Source organism: Crocodylus siamensis, chromosome 1 (assembly GCF_052110815.1).
Source record: "Crocodylus siamensis isolate JL-2025a chromosome 1, ASM5211081v1, whole genome shotgun sequence".
Taxonomy (NCBI): domain Eukaryota; kingdom Metazoa; phylum Chordata; order Crocodylia; family Crocodylidae; genus Crocodylus; species Crocodylus siamensis.
The window spans coordinates 393380974-393404958 of NC_143395.1; the positions used below are offsets into that span (position 1 = coordinate 393380974).

The 23985-nt window shown below is 41.6% G+C and overlaps 1 protein-coding gene across 3 annotated transcripts in view; it reads right to left on the reverse strand.

Moving 5' to 3' along the window:
* The window catches only part of DYNC2H1 (dynein cytoplasmic 2 heavy chain 1), a 464482-nt gene that overhangs the window by 262937 nt on the left and 177560 nt on the right, over positions 1-23985 (reverse strand). For all 3 annotated transcript variants that reach the window (XM_090030141.1, XM_090030133.1, XM_090030125.1), the window contains exons 71-74: positions 15921-15986; positions 13487-13537; positions 9108-9185; positions 5096-5227 (exon numbers count right to left, since the gene is read on the reverse strand). In XM_090030141.1, coding sequence (XP_089886267.1) covers positions 5096-5227; positions 9108-9185; positions 13487-13537; positions 15921-15986 — 327 coding nt within the window. The remainder of the gene's footprint in view (positions 1-5095; positions 5228-9107; positions 9186-13486; positions 13538-15920; positions 15987-23985) is intronic.

Consider the following 23985-nt stretch of genomic DNA (forward strand, 5'->3'; position numbering starts at 1 on the left):
GGGCATGAAGGAGGGCTCTAACTAGAATGAGAAGTGGTGTTGTGCGCACACACCAGCAGAAACAAAGGTACATAGGGGACCTTTCTAAACAGTGGTAGACCACTAGGCACACCCTACTTTTTTGTGTGGATTAAGTTCTTTGTTTCTTCATGTGGCTGTTTAACATGTCCTACAAAGTTTCCCTTATTCTTTACCTGTATATCATCTACTACAATGCCTTCCTGACCCTGATTCCTGGACACTATCACAATATAAATGACTGGTATCACAATACAAATGTATTAATGGGGACTGACAACCAGATAAGTAGGTTTGTGCAACAGAAGTGTAGCAATACCCAATAGGATCCATTGCATATGAGGGTTACAGCTGCTTCTCCAGAATGGCTATGGAAGCTGTACATAGGCCTGTGCAGCATAAGCCATGGGTACGTTGCTGCCAATCTTGGCCAGAGGCCTAAGTAGAAGCTGCAGAAAACATAACTAAAGCAAGAAGGTCTCAAAAGCCTGTGTCAGGAATGGAAAGCCTGCGAACAGAAAGCCAGCAGGACACAAAGGCTGTGAGTATGACTAAATAATGATGGAGGGGTGCTTGCATGTTTCACTTTGCATGCAAGCAAGTTGGGCCCCTTTCTTGATGTATTGCCATGGCAGACTAGTGTCTGGCCACACCCTGCCCCTGCTCCCACTAGAGAACAGAGGGTGGGGGGCCAGCCCAACTCACTGGAGCAGAGAACAGAGCTCTGCCCAGCCCAGAGAGCATGCCGGAATAGTGGGGGAATCCTATTTAATTTAAACCAGTAAGGGGTCTGGGACAGACATTGCATAAACCAGTTTGAGCCAAAATTATATCTGATACTACATTCAACCAGGCTGATCTCAAATCGGTTTCAGCCATTTTCAAACTGGTTTATGTGCACTGAACATCTGTTGTGGTACCAGTTTAAACCAGTTTCTAATCACTTAAACCAGTTTATGTGTAATGTCTGTCCCTAGTCTGAATGTTTGTCTCTAGCCAAAATAATTAGCAGTAGTAACTGATGTAGCCAAATATACTGAATGTTATTTTGCTCTAACAGATGTATTTTTGTTAGAATTCTCAGATAAGTTGTAAAAACAAAGCTGTCTTGTCAGATCATAAGCTAAGGTTAAAAAGTAACTGAACAGTGTGAAGCAACATTCCACAGTGGGATGGGAAAGAAAATAAGGAAGCCCCCCTTCTGCTCCTTTTTGCTTTCTCAAGGATATAAATCCCAAGTCATTGACAGCTTCCAGGTCTGCAAAAAATCTGGTTTAATCAAGTTTCAAGTTTTGGTGAGACAAAAAAATTTTAAATAAAATCAAATCAGAAATTATTCATTAGAATATTAAAGCCAGTCTTCTATAACTATTGGGCATAGGCTGGGGGGAAATTTGGACTTCAAAATCTGGACTTACCCAGAAATCAGCAAACCAACTCAAGTTCCCAGGGGAACAGAAAAGCCTGGCCAGCAGACCAGTTTCTTCCCTGGGCCAAAGGTTATGTAAGCAAACACAAATAAGTCTTTGCTACTGCATATCCTAATAACGCTTCTGAGCTATGACTAGGCTGGTCTCACTCTGTATCACCAATCTCGCTCTCAACCACAGTTAAAATTAAGTGTAACAGTTAAATCCTGAACATCTGCCTAAAATGTTAATACAGACTATGAATTGGTATGACTGGGCCACCTTAGCTTAAACAAAGTCTTTAGTTTCATTCTTATGTCTCACATTATTATTTGACTGCTTGTTCAGTTTCAAGGCCATTCCAATTCCACCCATCAGAATGCTTGCTTTGGTTGTTGCAATGCTTGCTTTGGTTGTTGCAATGCTGCTCATTTAGATACAGAAACAGGAACAGAAAGCCTTGCTTGCTTCACTTAGAGAATATTTACACAATACAAAGCAGTGCTATGCAGAAATGTGCAAAGTTTGTGTGTGTGTGTGTGACAGGTAGGAAGCTCGAGGCCAATTCTTGAGTCGGCCTACCCAGTCTCACCTTAACTGGTGGTATAATGTGGGAGGCTCCCCATTACATGGCCCAATGCCAGGGGTGCTATCTGCAGCTCCAAACCTCCCCTGCGCTGTGGCCCACGCCTCAGATGGTATCCAGGATGACATTATGCTCCCAGCCTAAAGCTAGGCCAACTTAGTCCTTTGTCACGCCTCATTCATATACACACTCATACTGCCCCCCTCTCACTGGGGCCTCTTGCCCTCCATCCCCTTTCACAGTGTCTCCTGCCTGCCACACAATATTGCTCCCTTGAGCGACCCTGTAGGCCATTAGGCTTATCCGACTCATGCCTTGGGTGGCAACATGCAGTTCATTGGGCTTCTCCTACACCCCCCACCTGGGTAGTGGCCAGCTGATTTGCCACACGGGGCTAACTCTGCCCTAGCCCCTCACCAGGCTTCTCACATCCAACAACTTGTTCTTCAGGGGCTTGGCCCATCTGCTGCCCTTCAGGCTGACCCTCAACCCACATCAGGTCCTTCACTACCATCCCCTCCCTGGGGCCTCTAGGGTCTTAGTCCCCTGTGGGGGCTCAGGTGGTCACAGCTGTGCCTGGCCCCACCTGGGGTCTTACACCTCCTGGGCTCAGGTGGCTGTAGCCATGCCTGGCCCACTTACAGCCACAGTATTGTGGGGGCTAGGGGTTAGTGAGGCACCCCAACCCACCTTTCACCGGAGAAGTGAGCTGTCCTGGTATTTGAGTGGGGCTGCCATTCCACTGGCAGTCCTACCAGGCCTCCCTACTGTGGCAGGGTGCAGTTTTAGGTCACATCCAGGACCAGGAGCCTCCAAGCTATCCCCCTAGCTCCTGCCCTTACCTCCAAGATGTTATGAGCCTCAGCTCAGCCAGGTAATGTTGTTCTCTCAGCTGCAAACAACATACTCCTGGCTCTGCCTGGCTGGCCTCAGTTTTAAAAAGGCCACACTAATCAGGCACCAGCAGGTTGCCTGCTCCAGCCCTTAAAATGGCAAGCACTCAAAGGTGTGCTGCCACAATGTGCTAGATCCTAGCAAGCAAGGTGTTGTGCTCAATCCACTTGGCTCACCTATGAGTTAATTAGCTGGCAAAGCACCACACAAACACAGCTAGGTCCCTTCTTTCAATTTGGGAACTAGCAAACATAACGATAACTTTGGTATCTCTGCCTGGCACTGCTGGGTAACTGGGTAGACCTGAGTATAGTTTCATAACCTTGCTGGAAGCATTCGCTACTTTGCAAGATCAACTGTGAAGTTTTAAATTATTTAATCTTCAGGCTTGAACTTCTAATTAATTAAACAACAACTAATGTTATGGACAGCAGTATAACTAAGAGACAAGGGTAGACAGCTGGGACAGTAGACCCAGGTGTCTACTTCTTGTTTTTTGGGGTGGAGGGGGTGGCACAAAAAGAGCTACTGCAATTGCCAAGAGCCTAACAGCTGGTGCTGCACTGTGCACTACCACTGTCCAAGGTTCAAAGTTGCCCTGTTACGCCTCTGCTAGGGGATGGCAATAAAAAGGTAACATGAAGGCATTCTGTAGGAAAGCATTTCTTGTGTTGAAGGATTTCTCGAATAGCATCCCTAAAAGGACAGAATTATGTAACTGCCAAACACTGCTGACAAACACTAATCATCCTTTGATTCCTGTTAAGTCAGCACATTCACATTTTACTACAAATATCAATAGACACCAGCTAACTCTTGCCAAATGACACCTGTGACTTTAAATGGATATTTTCCCTTTTTATACTTTAAAAATTTCAAGAAATTAAATGAAAACCAGTCTAACAAATACCTATCACAATTTTGACCAGAGTTAAAGGTTCAAGTTCAGAAAAGTACAGAATAATAATTAATACAAACTTAAGTATGCCATGTCTGTGTATATATTATACTATACTTGTAGGTCTCAACTTGCTTAGACACAAGGCATCCCTCATTACATTCAAAGCACCCTATGGAATATGTCAGCTTTCTGTTTTTACTCATGTTTTTGATTGCAGAAAAATAATAGAACAATTCTTCTATTTCAAAGAACTCAGAAAGACCACAACAGATCAGAATGTTTTTAACACTATGGATTCAGATTTGAAATCTCTTGGTTTATCATGCGAATCATGCTTGCATACCTAGTAGTATGATACTGCTGAAAGGATCTGAAGACACCCCAGGGTGCCTTCGTACCCTGGTTGAGAACCGCTCTGGTGGAGAAACACTGCCTCGGTACCCTTGTTGAGCATACTATTTAAATGAATTACCAGGACATGTTTATAAGATTGTAAAGATCTTTTATACATACATACACATACATATATTTCTTAACTAAAAAATAAGAATGATAGCACCTTATAATCCTTAGCAATTACAAGGATTTATTTTCTTCACATAAGCTAAAGCACTTTTACAGGTGGTACTGTTAGCCCCATTTTGCAGAGGAGGAAACTGAGGAACAGTTTAACTGATGACTTGCCCAGGACCACAACTCTGACTAACTGATAGTGCTGTGTTTAGATTCTAATTCTCTTAACTTCCAGTCCCATGTTCTATTTACTGTAGCAAATTACTTTCACAGTATAGATGCAAATATTACACAATCCCATAAAACTGTTTCATTCTGTATAAAAAGGAACAGTTTTCACATTACCCATTCATCCTTAATTAACTTCTCTTTCCTTTCATTGCTTCCTTGTAACCTTAATGTTGTATGAATATAGGTATTTGTGTGTGTATCCAGCTAATTTAGTGACACTATGTTCAATAGGCTGAAAAGTACTGGGAGAAGGAACCCATCATTAGGGTATTATCCCCTATTAGCAAATTAAACCTACAAATTCTAACAAATAGCCATTTTTGTTAAAACAGATGCTCACTTTCAGTGTTATGGTACATGACAATCCCATAAATACAATGAAATGGGCATAATTTATATGGTAAAAATCCCCAAACTTTAAATTAGATGAACCAGCCAACCTCCCATTTGAAGGGAAAATTACTTAGTTTAACCCGGAAGAAAAACTGAGTTTCAGTACTGAGGTTGGAAGTATTTTCAAATAATGTAGCATTTAAAAGTTACCTGTTGAAATAAGGAAATTTTCTTTGCAATACAAGTTGGGAAATCTTGTTCACATACAGAGCTCTGAGAGAAAGTTCTCCACAGATCTGCATCTTCAAAGCTGAGTGTTTGATACAGTGCTGGAAATGAGATCTGCAAAGCCAACAGTGAACATGTAAGGGTAAAATATGACTTCTAAGAACACATATTATAATTTTAAAAGTTTGCAAATGAATCTATGGAACCAATCCTGAAGCTTATGCATGAACCATGTGCTATTTAACCTGACTGAGTCCTAAGAGACAGAAAATCAACATTGGATATATATATATATATTTTTTTTTTATTCAATGTATACCTCTTTATCCATGTTTTCCCTTTTCCAACTCCTGGCATTGCATATATAGTCATTTTTTTCTGTATTTTTTTTTATTCATTGTCCTTCAAGTGCCCATTACTTTCTTCTTTCTCCTTCTCCACCCATGACTGAGTGTTCCCTCTCTTTTCCTCTTTGTAGCTACTACTCTCTATCCTGGTTCAGTGGTGACACATAGGGAGTGCACGTGCACATCCTGAGAGTGCCAGTGTACCCCATCAGGCCGCACTCCTTGTTTAGCTGGAGGGCAGAGGGACAGGCAGGAGCACCAGTGCTCCCCCTGTGAACGCCGGCCAGGGCCACCAGCAAAAGCAGTTGTGCCGCTTCCAGAAGTGGCTGTGGGACTTCCAGAAGTGGTGTGGTTCCTTTTTGGTAAGTGAGATTGGCTGCTGGGGGACCCCCCCCAAACCTCGGTCGCTGACTGGTGTCAGGTGGGACATGTGCCAGTCACCCATGTCCTAGTTGCTTTCTTTCTCCCACTAAAGAGAAGAAGATGAAAAATAAGCAATATTGAAGTATGGGTACACTACACCAGAGCTTTGATGATACTTAATCTCCCTCCCTTGCCTGTGATCACTCAGCCTTCCTTTCTTACTGGTACTCAATAAACAAAATTTTATGTATACTTTTGTACCTACTTATATAGAATACAAAACATACATTATATTAAGTCAAAGCCAAAAGGCTCATAATTTACTACATACAGGTTTCCTTCTATTTGTGAAATACATGCTTTCCCGGAAAACTGTGCATAAATCGAACTCGCATAAATACTACCCAGTATATAATGTAAGAAACAGGGATGCATTCCCACGTTGGTGAAGGAGGGAGAAAGTAAGGCTGGGACTACAGAAGAGGCAGGGGAAGGGATGCGGCGCAGCCCCTCAACCACTCCTGCAGCAAGGAGCAAAGTGGAGGAAATGCTAAGTGGGTGTAGGGCACAGGGTGGTGGGGCCTGGCTTTTACTGCTACGTGCACCCCAGAAGGCCTTCAAGCTGGGGGCTGCGCCAGGCTCTTCCCCGAGGGCATATGCCCCCAGATCTGTGCGCAGGACAAGAGCAAGCTGCTGCTGCAGGCTGGGGCTGACAGCAGCAGCACGCTCTTCTCAGGGCTTGGGGTGGGTGACAGTGCTGGGAGGGGGGCTGCTGCCACCCCAAAATTCATCGTAGGCCCCCCCAACCTGCCCTTCCAGCACCACCGCCAAGCGCTGGGAAGAGCCTGATGCTGCAGCTGTCAGCTGGGGCCAGCGGCAACCTGCTCTCATCCCACGTGCAGATCGGGCGACACGTGCCCCCCAGGAAGAGCCCAGTGCAGCCCCCCAGCCCGCAAACCTCCTGGGGTGCACATAGCAGCAAGAGCCACACCCTCCTGCCCCACACCCTGGACCCACTTATAGTTCCCTCTGCTTTGCTCCCTGCTGCAGCCCTGGGCCTCCACTTCTCCCCACTCGCCCCAGCCCCTGCTGCAGTGGCCCCAGGAGCAACCAACACCAGCTGCCTACAGCTGCAGTGCTGCACCGTGCCCCAAAACCCCCAAGCTCCACTTGTCCCCACTCACCCCAGCTCCTGCTGCAGCAAACCCAGGAGCACCTGATACCATCTGCCTGCGCCATGGCAAGGTGCAGCCCAGGAGCTGGGGTGAGTGGGGACATGTGGAGCCCGGAGGTTTTGGGGCACGGTGCAGCCCTGCAGCTGCAAGCAGCTGGCACTAGCCACTCCCAGAGCAGCTCCACCATGAGCTGGGGTGAGTGGGGCCCTGGCCCCACAGACCTTCCCCCTTTCCCCCCACAGACTTACCTGCCTGGGGGGGATGCCTATGCCAATCATGTAAGAGTGAATTTACCTTGTGTATAGCAAATTTGGGTTATAAAAATGGTTATTACGTAAGAGCAAAGGGAATACAAATACAATTTCAAGCAATTACATAATACTCACATGATAAAACAACGTCTCATTCACTTTGCTGAAAACTCCATTCAGTGAACATCTTACCCTTGCTTCTTATAAAATGACAGGTTTGCACATTGATACTTAACAGAAAGATACCGAGAAATCCCTCACCCACTCTTTCTGACAACAAAAGCTGTCCCTTAGTCTATCCTATACCTATACGGGGCTGAAACAACCCCCTGAAGTCCAGCCCTTGCCAGTCCTTTCATCCCATGCTTTCCTCTACCTCTATAGAAGTGTAACTTGTGCATTGCTAACTGCAAACACTCTGTCGTTGAAAAGCACAAGCCCTTTAGTACCAACACGGAACACACTTTCCATATCACTACTTTGGTGCATGTGATAAGGACCCTCACACCCCATGACCCATCTGTCCCCTCTGTTAACCCATAGAGAACATTTTCAATAGTTACATAAGAGCAAAATTTCATATACAAAATACACATACATCGAGGGAAACCTGTAGTTCATTTGGCTGGACCCCAGCAGAGTCAACAGTGTTTCAAGCCATGGTGAGCCCACAGTTCAGCACTGCTCAGTATGTGTGCATACCTCTGATACCCTCCACAAAGGGTCCATGTGCTAATTAGCCCCCACTCATGATTGCAACCAGGTGTTCTTTTCTGAATCCTCAGATCCTTCAAAAATTATATGCAAATCAGATGCAAGGCAACCTGGTCTGGCTACACCTCATGGAGGGCAGGGCCACACTAATCATATGTAACAGGCTGAGAGAGGAGGCAACAAAGAGATTCTAGGTGAACTGTTTAGGGCCTTGTTTGGGCCAGATGTTTGCCAGACATTTAAGGCTGGTGAAGAAACAGGATTCATTGGAAATGGGAAAGAAAGGCACATTTCAGATGTGGAGTAAAGAGGAAGTCAAAATATATGGTGTAATGGCTCATTAGGACTTGAAAAAGCTGGCACTGAGGAAGACCGCATGCAATGAATACTAGCCTATATTTTATTCAGATGGGTTATACTACCCTTTCATTATGAAAGTTTCCCAGCTGTATGTTTACCCTATATGGGGCATGTGTTCTATTGTCATGCTCACTGTTTGCTGTATTTAATCAACATCATAATTGTTTTCCATGAGTGAATACATGATGCTTTTGGCACCAGTTTTATGATGTACCATGTATTTAATGAAGTTTCCTTGTATGCAATCATAGGACAGGGGGCTGTTTTCCCCAAACTGATTGGGGGAAACCTTGTTTTGTGTTTGAGTAAATATATTAATTACACAACTAATGTTTCATGGCAGACAAACTGTAAGATGCTTGTGAAAATGTGCCTTCACTTTATATGCAATTGTTTATTAGAAATACTTCATAATGTTTCTTCTTCCCACAATGGTTATTTTCCTGTCCAAAGAAAAAGAAACGCTGTGCTCTGAATAGTTTCATAACATTTTGCAATCCAAATACGACAGTAAAAACTTCATTCATGTGCATTAAAATTCATCATTATCTTGGAAACCAATGTGAAATACTGAAATGGCTTAGACAATGAGGACTGAATGAAAATAATACTTTCTGGGAGCACTTTCAACTGAGCATATATTAGACTATACTTTTTTGAAGAGTTTAAAATAACAAAATCCTGTCCTGATGACAAGTATATGGTTTATTTTCAAGTCTAAATTAATACTTACAAATAAATCAAGCTCTTTTGAAATGGAATTTAACATAATACATAGTTTTACCTTCAAAGATGCTACTGCCCAAACTCGTTCCTGTTCTATCCAAGAGGGAATCTGGTCACGAATATTTCTTTGTGAATCCTTTATTAAACAAAATAATTTAAATCTATTATACATATATTTGTGAAACTCAAACCTCCAAAATGTTTATTAACCAGGACTGCAAAATGTAAATCAATATTAAAACATTATTAGCACTACTTCCATGAACCCTTCCATCATTGTCTATTTATCTTAAAAATGGAATAGTAATGCTTGTTTATTATTGCTATTTTACAGTTACTACTGTTTGCTAACATCATATAAAATGATACTTTATCATGCCCCTTTCATTTTCACTATAGACAAGTAATTCTGAAGTTCTGCAAATTAATTTTTAGTATTAAAGTTTACAGGAATGTCTTATTGCTCTATTCAATCTTTTTAATAATGCTCACTGCCCCTTAGGAAGCCAGTGCAGAAGAATCTAAAGGACATCTATCTCAACTTAAGGCAAACTGGAAGACAGGCCATTCTGACAAAGCAAACCATGAAGTTAGATATTTTCCAGTCTGGATCCTGATCTTTCTCCAAAATACCTAAGGTACAAGGAGCTGTATGAAAAAAATAACCAAAAATGAGAAGGAAGTAATATAGAACAAACTCTTAGTCTAGTGTAAAACAAGAGTATACTTTAAATATTTTGAGCTATTTTCCTCCCAAAGGATGGTTCTACAAAATAAAAATACCAAGACTGTAATGATCTACAGAAGTGTGGTTGGATGATAAGCTGGTAACATTATAAAAATCTTCTGTAAGAGCTTCGGTGTGTAAAAGGAATTCTAACCCCTTCTTGGACTAACACAGTATACATGTACAAACTTCAGCACTGCACAGTGCAATTCACTTGGTTGTAAAGCATGTAGAAGCTTGTGAACTCAAATGCTAAGAGCAAAAGAAAACTAGCAAGCATGGTGTTTAACTAAATTAAATCTCAGTATCTTGTCCAGAAGATGACCTTCAATTCGAGAAAGAAAAATAATTTCCTGTAATATATGGGAAAATTAATATTTGTAATAAGTAATTCTGAAGTTGGACCATCAGATTTTAAAAGCATCCACTCTGAAAATTTTTCTTGTGGTTGCAATAAGGTACAAGCCATCATGGAATTAGCAGCTATTGTTTTCAAGTGGTTAGTTATAAGAGTTTCTAACACTATGAAAAAAGTCCCAAACAGGAAATGCAGTTTTGATTATGCCACATGATCTGACCAGGAAACTTCAATATCAAAGACTTCTATGAGTCCTTGCTTAAGATATTTTGATCTGCAAAATGAAAAGTGCTGGTTGGAGTTCAGAGTCTAAGTCCTTCTCTAAGAACCCCAAAAGAATTCTAAATGCATTTTCCTAGAACTGACCTTTTTGTCTTGATACACATTGGAAAAGGTATCATCCAAACTCCTTCATGGAATAAGGTGATGAAAAATGACACACTTCTATTGTTAAGGAACACATCATCCTATTCAGCGCTTGCCATTAGGCTTATTCTTGATTTCCCTGGTCATCCTGTTGTGCTCTTAAACAAGGGAGTAGTACTTTCTCAGACTATTCTGAAAAGCTGAGCTCCTAGGGTGCCTATACATGAGCAAGGAGGCTGCTCTGACATTCTGTAATTCTAATGCATAGGAGCAGACTCAATTGATCGAGTCTGCAGGAGTGTGGCAATTGCTGCACTCAAGCATCTTCCTGAGTCTCATGTATCAGTGTCTCCCATATTTCAAAATGGCAGCACAGGCATTTTATCTAAGCTTGTTGATAAAGTGTCCCCACCACCATTTTGAAGCAAGGGGATGCTGATACATGAGATGCCATGGGTGCTTTAATTAAAACAACTCTCGGAGCAGCTCTAAGTAAAGCACCCCCCCACTACCACCGCCACTTCCAGAGCACATGTATAAATACCCTTAGAGTCTTACCAGCCTCAATCATGTTGCCAAGATGTTGTCTCAGGTATCCTAGAATAATTACATCTGTTTTCTTTGGGCTCACTATTTTGAAGAAGCATCATACCACACTGTTTTGTTTTTTAACTCTTTTGCATTCTGGTAGACTCAATCTCTGCATGATCCTAGGTTCTTAAGAAAAATCCTTGAAGCACAATGTGCAGTCTTTCCCATAACCTAATGTATGAGACTAGAAGAATTAGGATTAGTCAAAAATATAGATGGGAGAGAGATATCAGAAAGACTTAGGAATCACTGACAAGTAAAACAATTCTCCACATAAGAACCTAAGAAATTTCTTAGTCATTTTTTTCCTTTAGAAGTGGATTGGACCAAATACTTGGAAGACTGACCTTATTCTATAAGGTATCCTTGTTGGGTAAGGTGTGTAGGTTGTAGCCACGCTGGTCTAAGGACATAGGCAGACAAGGTTCTTTGGGTGAATCTGATATCTTTTATTAGACCAACTGAATAGCTGGAGAACAACTTTTAAGCAAGCTTTCAGGTGCAAAAACCCTTCATCAGGCTAAGGAAGTTACAGCAGTTGATATGTGCTCTTCCTGGATGGAAAGAAAAGTACAAAAGCCAGGGGCTGTGCTGGTATGCATACAAGACAGGCAGTCAGCAAAAATGTAGATTGAGGAGTCAATGGGTGAGAGACAGGCTGGGTGGGGGGGAGAGAAGGGGGATGAATAGTGGAGAGATACCTGGGAAGTCAGCTGTCAGGCAGGTTATAATGTGTCATAAATCCAATGTCTATATTTAGTCCATGATTTTTAGTATTCAGGAGGTTGATGAAGTGGAGCTCATTGGCTCATCTCTGGGAAGCGTTTTGTAAGTTTCCTTTGAGGATTAGAACTGAGAGACTGGAGAGAGAGTGGTTTTCTTGGGAGAAATGTGCCCCCACAGGTAATTGGGGATTCCTGTCTTTGATAGATTTCCAGTGTGCATTCATTCTGGTGTGCAGTTGTTGTTTGGTCTCACCTACGTATTTTCCATCTGGGCAGTTGGTACATTGGATGAGATATATTCCATTTCTGGAGGTGCAGCTTTAAGATCCAGGAATGCTGATGGCTCTGTTGTGGGGTGTAGTGACTGTGGGGGTGGTGGAGATGGGTTGGCAGGTTTTGCATTTCTTGTCATGGCATGGTCTGCATCCTTTTGGTGTGTTCTGGGTCTGAGGAAGTTTACTTCTGGTGATGAGGTTGGTGAGGTTCAGTGCTTGTTTGAAAGCTAAGATGGGTGGGTCTAGGAAGATACAGTTCCCAGAGACGAGCCTATGAACTCCACTTCATCAGTCTCCTGAATACTAAAAATCATGGACTAAATATAGACATTGGATTTATGACACATTATAACCTGCCTGACAGCTGACTTCCCAGGTATCTCTCCACTATTCATCCCCCTTCTCTCCCCCCCACCCAGCCTGTCTCTCACCCATTGACTCCTCAATCTACATTTTTGCTGACTGCCTGTCTTTTATGCATACCAGCACAGCCCCTGGCTTTTGTACTTTTCTTTCCATCCAGGAAGAGCACATATCAACTGCTGTAACTTCCTGAGCATGACAAAGGTTTTTGAACCTGAAAGCCTGCTTAAAAATTGTTCTCCAACTATATAGTTGGTCTAATAAAAGATATCAGATTCACCCAAAGAACCTTGTCTTGTTAGGTGAGTACATTTGGTTTGCTGAATCCAAGGGCAGATGTTGACAAATAAACCTTTACAGATGTGTTACTGGAAAAATATCAATCAATAATGGCTTCTCTCTTACCTCTATGATTTCTAAGAAAGTATCCTCACTAATATAGCATCTCTTTTTCTTTAATCCACTTTATTTACCTGGTCCAACCATGCTCACCATGTGGGAGTTACCACAATTTCCCATTGGCCCAAAAAAGCCTTCCCCACGATGGGAGGGCTGTAAGAATATTATTCAAGCTGCACTAAAGCTTAGCTTCAAAAACAAAGGTTGAAATGAATAAGAAGAAAGAGTTATGCCACTGCCAGTCTGAGGAAAATATCTGAGATCAGAGCTAAAAGAATATCTCAAAATTGAAGATGAATTCGATCTGAACAAAAGACAGGTATGGTGAAGAGTAAGGTGCTGGGAAGAGGCCAGGATCCAGTCATACTTATTTTAAAAAATGGGTACATTCAAAACAGAAAAATTTACATTTGGAAAATTTACTATACTCACAAAGAAAAAGAAAACTTGTATCCTGTGCTCTCCTCTAAACGTAGACAATTAGTTACCATATTTAAAAATTTTACAATATTTAAATTACAATTTGAAAGTTGAATGATATAAAAACAGTAAATAAAATTGTACAATGATAGTTCAAGCATCTGTATTCAATAAAAGAATCCTTATTTCAGAATACATATATATTTAGCTTACTGATTTTCTTAAAGTATCCCCAATGATTACACCAGTGAAAGTATCCCATTCCTATGAGGAAAAATAAAAAAAGGCATCTTAAAAACATAAATATTATATACAGTAACACGTATGCAGTGTAGAAGGAATACAGAGGAGAAAAATTAAAATGAAGGTTATGATTTTGAAAGAAGCCTAAGGAATTTTGCACCTACCTCCTCACATCCTATTGACTTGAGTGCTTAGGTCTATTTGTGAATTGCAAACTAAGTGGCTGAAGGCATTATTTTTTGAGAAAAGGTAAAAAAGGCAAAAAAAAGTATAACCTGGCCAAGAAAAGTATCAAGAACTCAGCAGGAGTTCAAAAACCACTGGATATATATATGAACAACATGATCATCAAAAGGCTTGAAAACAAAAATAATAATTAAAAGCCTCCCAAGATTATGGAAGGAATACAAAACCTCATGCTTCAGTACTTAAGCCATCTAAAAGTTTCCTGGGTAGGATTATCCAATGTGGACTAGATTTTCAGAGGCATTTAGTCATCCAAAAATGCACTGAAGTCAGTGGAAGTGAGATGTCCAGCCATCTCAGACAGTTCTGTAAATGCCACTAAGTGCCTGTCTTCATTTTAGGTACCTAAATACATTTGAAAATCTGTCCTTCACTGACTATTCCAGGGTTTCTAGCTCTTCATAACCATGCACCAAGTACTAGGCAAAGTATTTAAAACATGCAAATACACAGGAATAACCAGATTATATACTATGGCACAGTGTAATACAGTACAAAGAATATTCTGGTCAACAAAGAAAAGGAAAATGTTTATGAAACATTTAATGATAATCTCTCTTAAACCATGATATGCACATCCAGGAAAAGTGATTTGTGTCATTTTAATGGGGACAATTGTATTAAAAAATATGTGTTGTATGGAGCAAGCCTGTATTTGGAGGTGGGGAAAGTAGGGAAAATGTGGGGAAAAATCACATATCCTGTGACTTCATGCGAAGAGGCTAATTTAACATATACATGCACACACATACACACACATTATACAACATACTTATGGACACAAAGAGGTTCTCTTGTTTAAGGAAAATAATATTTCTCCAACCTTAAGTAAATCTGTACCTCCACCATTATTCAACTAAAAATCTAAAAGCCAGCAATGTAACAGTTTTCTGCCTCTATCAGTCTCCAGAGCCTCAACACCATCACCTTGTTTCTAAGATTCTTAATATTCCTTTGTCTTGGTGCTCAGAAGCAAATTTATTAAATAGCCATTCAGACATTAAAATAAATGTAGATTATAAAAATGAGGTTAGTACACAAGAACATAAAGGCTATTCAGTCCAAAAATGGGGAAAATGGGACTGTTTACTGGAAGAAAATCAATATAGAAATCCACATAAACTGGATGCAGCAAGAGTTTGTATACACAGGCTGAGAGAGACTATTTTTTGTCTTCAGCCATGGCCTTCTACAATATGTATGTTCAACTGAATCACAAAACCACTGATCAATAAAGCAGAACCAAGTTGTTAGAGGCAACATTTTAATGACTAATGCATCTAGACTACAGAACTCTCTAGCAGAACAATAGGTGACTCCTAACCTTGCCATATTCTGAGCTAAAAAGCAAAACACACCTCTTCTGCCTAGTTTTTTCCCCATAAATTTCTTACACCCAACTCCACCTCAACAATCTAATTAAAATAACTTACTTTTTCATGAGGGAGAAATATTGATACTATTTGCTTGTTTTACCTCTTGAAAGGTACTGTTAGTACAAAGATATGTACCATTCAACCTAGACCAGACCTAGACTGAAATAACTTTATTAGCTTATACAAGTACACATTGGACATAAGCAGTCAAGATACAAAGTACTACAAACAAACAATTAAGGTCAGGTGGCCAGGTATTACATGTGTCATAAACATACTGTTTGCAAGTCCCTGCCCAAAAGAGTTCACAATCTAAATGATTAAATGGAGAAAATAAAGCACTCTCAGAAACTGAGAGAAATTTAAGTCACAGCTTTGATGTTGGTGAATGTACCTTTTAAGATTTGGACCTCAGCATGCAACCCTGGAAAACTCATGGTCTCAACCACCTCTTGCAAAAGTCCTGGATGACTTTGTTGTTCTTGCGCTTTAACAGTTGTATAACCAATCTTTCCCTCTCCCTCTACTTCCAAAACCCTTCCATCTGCCTCGGCAACTTCCTGCTATCTGGCCTACTTCTCATCTTGTACATAAAGCTCTAAAATATAGCACTACATTCATCCTCCTCTCCTGCTCTAGTAGCCATTTCATTTATTTCCATCCCTTTAGTGTTTCCACATCAAATGTTCCTTCTATCACGCCACGTATAAATATATGAATCCTATTTTATGTGTCTTTTTGTTCATTAAGTAAAACATCTGAGTTTTTTCCCTAATACTTACATTATCTTGGAAAAGTTCAGGGTGCATTCCTCGTACAAAATGGAGAGCAAACATTAGTTGATCAGCCTGAAATAAAAGTAGAATACATGAATTAATAAATTTGTCAAAATTAACTTTCTGAATAACCTATTTAACAGAACCTCAGTATCTAAACTTCTATTCTGATCAGCATAGTTGCAGAATTTTTAGGTTCACCATGTATAATTCAAACACAGAACATACCTTTCAAGCTAGTTAACAACTTGCATGCACATGTGGTAAATAACCTTAGTCAACATCTCAGATCAAATACACTCAGATTTGATGAGACATGGGAGAATGGAATATCTATAATGACCCAAACAAAAAAAAATCATAGAATATTATATAAACAGCGTGGTGGAAATACTTGAAATGCTGTGTTCTGCTGTTGCAAGAGGTAGAACTTTCAGCCTTGACTGTTTGTAACTTAGTCCTACGTTTAAGCCAAAACATTTGAACTTCTACCAATTCTTCTGCACACAAAGAAATACCCTACATAGAGAGGATTAGTGGAAATACATATAATACAGACACACAGAAGACATGGGCCTGGAAGGGACCTCAAGAGATCAGCTAATCCAACCCCCTACCATAGGCAGAAAAAGTCCAGTAGGGAGATCAAACCTGCAAGCTTGATTTTATTAGCACCACACTCTAGCTGAGCTAAACAGCCATTGAATACAGATTAGATATCTTATGTCCTTATAAATAAATATAATAATCCTTTTATTCAAAACTGGTGAACTGCTGTCAGCACCAAAATGAAGTCAATGGATGATGCTGGAAGCAAAACATTTAATCAGGAGCAGCTGTAACCACAACTGTGCCTCCCAGGCAGTACAGATGCTCTCTGGTGGCCTCTCCAAGGCCTGTTATCTCTCTGCTTTGCCAGGGGGCTTCCTTATATTTGTCTGCCATACCTTGATCTTAGGTATACTAAAACAGGGAGGAAGTCCAATGCTTCTGAGGAAGGCAAAAAGAAAACCCTGACAAAATACCCTTTGCTTGTGGCTGTTGAGCCAGTTGCCCATCCACCTTATAGTAATCTTGTCTAAAGCTTGTAAGTTATAACAGAGCCAAGATTGTATAACAGGATGATGCATTTCAGGTGTAACTCCCTGAACAATGAGTTTCCCACGTGGAAGAGGCTTAAATTCTAGATCACTGGGAAAAATAATCAAGGAGAATTAGTATCTGACATGGGTAGGCTTAATGGCCAGTCTTGTAGATTTTGGCCTCGTTATGCCTTATGCCAGGGATGGGCAATTATTTGGGCCTGGGTCAGTACCTCCCCCCCTCACTGCAGCAACTCACCAAAACTCCTCATGTGGGATGGGGCCACAGGTGGGCAACAAGCAGTGTTCAGGATGGCCAGGCAAAGCTGGGATCATGGGGCGGGGTCATGAGGAGGTGACAGTGCAAGGCTGGGGCCCAGGACAGAGCTGTGATCCACTCCCTGCCTGTCTCTGCCCTCTGGGGACGGGGTTTGAGAAGGCAGATGTGGGGGGAGGAGTACTGCCTGGGCACTAGGTTCCATGAGCCAGCCACGGCAGAGGAAATGAAGGAGGGAGAAGAGAGCATATGCCGCAAAGCTCACTCTGGCAGTATGGTCTGCAGCTGCCCCCACAATGCTCAATATGGGGCTGAGCCCTGTCTGGGTCCAGCTCCTGGGTGCCTTCCACCTTGCACACTGGGGCAGGAGCCACCTGGTTAAAGCTCCTGGGTGCCTTCCACCCACTCAGGAGCTGGAGCTGGAGCTGGAGCTAGAGCCCTGCACACTGGGGCAGGAGCTGCAAGGCTGAAGCTTCTTCCCCACCCCGAGTGGCACAGCAGGAGGAGGAACTGCCACTGGATGTGAGGGAAGCTGATCATTTACTGGGAGGCCACAGCTGCACCAGGAGCAGTGCTACCAGATGCTGTGCATGCTGGCATGGACTGGGGCCAGCAGGTGTGGGCAGGAGCATGGCATGGGCTGCCCCCAGTGGGGCTCAGTTCCATGCAGAGCACCACAGGGGCAGCTGCGGGCCAGATCCAACCAATTAGCAGGTGGCTCCCAAAGGCTGGATCCAATCAGTTGGCTGCATTTTGGCCAACCCTGCCTTATGTTGTAAGCTGAACAAATGTTAATCATCTGAGCGGTGTTTGGCTTAATGCAGCAGTCACACTTTAAGGTGAGAAACCATCTCTGACTGTCTTTCAGCTTCACAGCTGTGACTTGCTGCTAGAGGCTTGGTGAACAGGGGCAGGAGTAGGAGCCAAAGGCTGGACTGGCTTGCTACTCGCAGAGCAAATGTTATAGCACCAGAGCACCAGGAGGCTGTAGTACCTCCCACCGTCACCTGGAACAGTTCACTCCTCAAGTTCCAGGGGCCCAGCCAGCAGCACTGGGAAGCAAGCTCTGGAGAAAAAAAAAGGATCTGGCCCCCAGGACCTGGATACACACCCCAGGGGGGCCAGGCACCTACAGCAAGGTTGAGCTCGGTGGCAGCAGTGCAGCAGCCCGAGGACGGTTCCCGCTAACCCTGCACTCCGCCAGGCTATGCAGAGTTCAGCCCCTAGCTCTCCCCCATACTCTGACTCAGAAGGGGCCACAGCATCTTGGGATGCCGGACCTTCAACTTGATCAGGATAGCTGTAGAGACTGGCTACACCTTAACGAAGAGGAGTAAAATTAGGCAGACTAGAGATAATCCTGCCCAGAAGTGACATAAATTTAAACTGAATTATGAATGCTTTAAGTCACTTAAAGGTGTTAAATGTGCAGCCAATCCAGGGGTTAAAAACTCCAAAAGCCACCTAAAATTACCATGTAACAAGGTCTGAAGGACTTGAGCCAGGCCCTTCCAAACAATGAAGAATTTGCATTTTAACTGGAGAGTGAGACTAACACCTGGCCATTCAAGCTATTTAGGAAAGTACATTTCTCAGAGTGGGGAATTTAAGTGAGGGACACTATTTTTAGGATATTGTATTAGAAATCAGTGCATCTGTAAGGATAAAACACTTTCTTGGTCATATTTAAATCACAATAAACCTCCAGTCTGGTAAACAAATACACCCTTTGGGTGCAGGAAGGTTATATATCCAGCATAGAATCCTCAAGAATCCATTGGATAATGTATGTAAATGGCAACTAAAAAAACATACTTAACCCTTGCCCAGAGAACAAGTTTTTGGTCTTCAGTTTGTTTCTGGATATAGGAAATTACTTTGGGCCCTCAGCCAACAGGCTGAGTAGAGTAGGCTGACAAGAAAATTTGCAGGTAGCCCTGACATGAAGGTCAGAGGCTAACACTGCTTTTTAATCTGTTGAGCTAAGTGGAAGCTGTATTCTTCAGGTGCAGGGCAAGCGCAGATTATTGTTCTGATATTTCCTTTTATCTCTTTATTCTTATATCACATATGGTTACTGACTTCTTATGTTTGCTTTTGTCTTTTATAGTAAAATATTTGTTACCCTTTATAACATACTTATTATCAGTGGTAACTGTGACTTCATAGCATTAGACCACACAGGCAGGCATCTTTTGTTAAAGAGGGGGATCCAACATTTCTAAGTGTACAACAGAACAAGGGTGTGTTTTTTTGAGCTGGCAAAATCCCCTCTGCTCTGGCAAGACTAAGTGATATGATTAAAGCTGAGGGACCATCAATCAGGGAGGTAAGCTTTGGGGCATCTCAGCATGTTCTCAGAGTGATCAGGAAACAGATCACAAAGGACAAACCTGAGCCAAAGGACAAACCTGAAGTTGTGAGAACACCCCAGGAACATCTGGGCTCAGGGTGCATGACACCAACTTATTTTTCTATTGAATTCTCCCCCTCACAGTCCCCTGGGCTCTCCTCTCTATTACAGCAGGGAGCTCCTTTCTGAACCCATCTGGGCCAAACTGACTTCTCATCCCAGGAGCTCTGTTTATATTACCTGTCTGGCTGTGCCCCTTCTAGTCCCTCAACTCCCCCCGATGCAGTCAGAAGTAAGGGACAATGGCATGAGCAGGGACAGGGCACCAGCATATCAGGGCTGCTCAGCACCATAAAACAGTAGAAGGAAGAGGTGGGGAGGAGGGGACAGCTACAGCTGGACCCACGTCCTGGTAAGCAAAGGTTAGGGGGAGATTTTCCTGATTTTCCGTGACTAAAAAAACAAAATCAAACACCAAAATATATAAGTATTTACAATTTATTTTATTATAATGATTGAAATACTGGTAGGCTTCCGCATGGCTTTAAAAGTGTAAATATATATACCAATAAAATACTGTGTTCAACAGATAACTATCTATATAATGGTGTTTCGTTTTAATAAAGAGAAAGTGCAGATTTGGGGTTTTTTAATCAGAGAATTTTGGATTTTTAACAAAGAAAAGCGGGATCCTTGTTAATTACTAATTAGCAGCGGTACAGATCTGCAAGACCACCTCTCAAGTCTGCACTTGGCAGCTGGCACCCTGCAGCCTGCTCTCTACACTCAGCCAATCAGTAACAGGGGTTAAAAACCACTGTTACACAACCCAATTTAGGCTCCCAATTTTCAAAATCTTGCTTCTGGAATGTGGAAGATATTTTTACCCAAACAACAATAGTTTTCACATAAGCATAAGCAAATTTTGCAGCCTCCTCCCCTTTGCCCTTTTTGTGCCTGTAAAAATGCCAATCAAAATTTAACCAAATTAAAATACAGGTCCCAAAGCAATGGCAGACGGATGGACTATACATACTGGCCAGAAAATCCAAAGCAACACTGTGGGTGTCATACTGTAATGGAAAGCAAATGCACTTCATATGGCTGATAAGCATCCTGTACTGGACTGTTGGAGATATCACACCTGAACGCAATAGACATGTTTTTAGAGCAGAATGTTATAAATGGACATTTTAAGGTTCTTTGGATTTCAAAACTTTGCCATATAGTTTCAAATCTTCTTTCCAACCTAAGATTCAGAAAAAAAGTTAGGGAACTGTCCTGGTCAAAGGTGAAATAAGTTTTACATAAGTTTACAGAAAAGTACAGAGTACAACTGTGTCTGTGCAAGACGAGAGGTAAAACAAGATTTGAATGAAAGTTTTCCTTACTCTCATAACAGAGATGGCAGTCCTTAAAAAAAATGTCAGAATGAGGAGGAAATGCTTCTGAAATGCTGAGGTGCAATTCTAAGGGGTCATCAGAAAACTACTAGAAATATTAAGGGAGGAGATTACATAATGGAGTCTGGACACTAATGGCATCCTTACAGAGTACAACACGGTGCCAGACAGAGATACCCATAAAGCAGCTTAAGAATCAAAGTAAGTAAAATATTTATGAACTGAGATCCAAATCTGAGGACCTGCTGCACTACTGCCAATACTTGATACTTCTGTTTAACACCAGCAAGTTAATTGCTGAGCTTCCTACTGATTGCTGATTGCATGGAAAATTCCTCTGACATGACCTGCTCCTGGATGCCGCCAGGTGCAGCTCTGAGAGACACTCCCAGGGTCTCCTCACACCTTCAGGGGTACCCTCCAGTTCCAAACCCCTCTGCCATCTGCTGCTTGACCACAGAGAAGGCAAGCCCCAGACCAATGAAGCTTCATGACAAGCCCCAAAGCAATGATACCTCACCAGGCCTTGCCAGTTCTTAGCAGAGAGGATTTTGCCAGCTAGAAGAACCATTCCCTTGCCCAGTCAAGATCCAGAAAAGATAGATCCCCTTTCCTTAGAAAGAGCCTATCTGCATGGTCAAATGCTCTGCACTCATAGCTATCAATAAAAATAAGTAGGTTAAAAAAATAATAAAAAAGCTTTATTATAAAAAAGAGTAAACATAAGAAATCAGTGAACATCTGTTGAGTTACAGACAGAATAAGAACAAACAAGCGAAAGAAAATATCAGAACAATAACCCAGTCTTGCCCTGCATCTTACTTCTAAGAATACAGTTTCTATTCAGCTCAACAGACTAGAACGCAGCCCCTGCCTCTGACCTTTCCGTCAGGGCCTCATGAATGCTCTCCTGCTGGCCTGCTTGAAGACAAAACTACTCTCAAGACAAAGCTTAAGTATAATTTCTTATCTGGCCATTTACACATGTCATGCATTGGATTTTCAGGAAGCCCATACTATGCATATAACTTCCTGCCCCACTCCACATAGATGAATATTTACCAAAGCAGAAATTTATACTGATCTAATTACTATCAAGAGAATACGTGCATCCTTTGAAACTTGAGGATTGCTAATCCAATATCCTAAACATACTGTGTCTCACTTAATTTCCCCACTGAGAAATGTCCTTCCAGGTGACAGTCTTACAGGACTCTTTCTTTACAATGTATATTCATCATTGTCTGAAAGGGCAATCTAATGAATAAACAACTCAGGTTAGATGCTAATTCTCAGTGATTATCTCTTCCACATATGAATAGGTAAAAAGCAATTAAGTTAACCACTGCCCCACCAAATAGTCTTGGCTAAAATACAAAAACATATCAAAATTACATTTATACCAAATACCACAATTCATATAAACATAAGGATGATATGGCTGAACACAGCTTACAGCTACCCAAATACCATATCTCAGCATAACATATTGAAGAAGCCATGCATAACACCCCGTGAACCCCTTGGACAACAGTGGGGTTCATGACAACTCGCTTCTTTGAAAAAAAACCATGTTAATCTCCTGATTCAGTTTGCCTGGCAATGCTGGTGGCCTGAGATAGACAGGACTTTCATAGACATGTTATCTTTAGTTCACTTAAATCAAATCCATGGAGGTCCTCAGATCTCTACAGTAATTCCAATATGCTATTTCTGTTTTGCTGTTTGAATTTAACATGATGTAGCTCCTCCCCTGCGTGTCTTGCTGGCATCCCAGCATGATAATTTAGCAGTGCAAGGAAGTTTGTATGAAGATCCCTGACCTTGAGTAAAGCTTTTGATATGGTCTCCCACAACATCTTGCATGCAACAGCCTTCATCTCCCTGAAGGGTGGTTCCAAAAAGGATGGAGCTAGGCTGTTCTCAGTAGTGGCAGATGACAGAACAAAAAGCAATGATTTGAGTTGCAGCAAAGGAGGCTTAGGTTAAGTATTAGGAAAAACTCTCTCACTAGGAGAGTAGTAAAGCACTGGAACTTGTTATCCAGGGAGGTGGTGGATTCTCCGCCCTTGGCAATTTTGAAGATCCAGCTAGACAATGCCTTGGCTGGGATGATCTAGTTGGGGATGGTTCTGCTTTGAGCAGGGGGTTGGACTAGATGACCTCCTGAGGTCCCTTCCAACCCTAATTTTCTTTGATTTTATAAACCAGTTCCCAAATGGGGCTACAGGACATACAAACTTATTCGAGTCTCACTGCTGCTTAAATTATGATTCACTGTAGTCGTTTTACCAGAGATTGAGTTCATTTTAAAATGCTAAAATTACACAGTCCAAAGTGTCTGATTCAATTAATGTCCCAATATACATTTGCTTACATCTTGGCTGAGTAGACTTTCTACTTAGAAACTTTCAGTACACAGTAATTTAAATGTGGAGACAGTGTTCAGTCTGAAATTAAACAGTATGAAAGAATAACTGAACACAGTAATTTCTCTAGCAAGCGAATATCCATTCCCTAATGACTGATTTATAGTTTCCTAGTGTATTTACATTCAGTGTTAACGTACAGGTTTTTAATTCACCCATAAACTTAGGTAAGTCAAGGGGTCACGTGTCATATTATTAGTGATGTACAGAGCCATCACAAGAAAAACAAATGATAATGATTCATTTTGATATCTAGAGATTATATCCTTAACCTGCCATTTATCTTCCACACAGTTCTATTTTGCTGAGCATAAGGTGAACATTTAAAAAAAGAAAATGAACAAGACATACAACCAAAGGTTGAGAATGATTAACAACATAAAAGCAAAAAAATGTGATATGGACTTTTAAAATTCTAGAACAAAGGAACAATGATTTTCACTGGTTATTTCACAAATATTCTGCCCTTTTAAGTTGTATTTCATGAGTGAATATTTTGGTTGGAAAAAGGAATGAGAAGTATACAC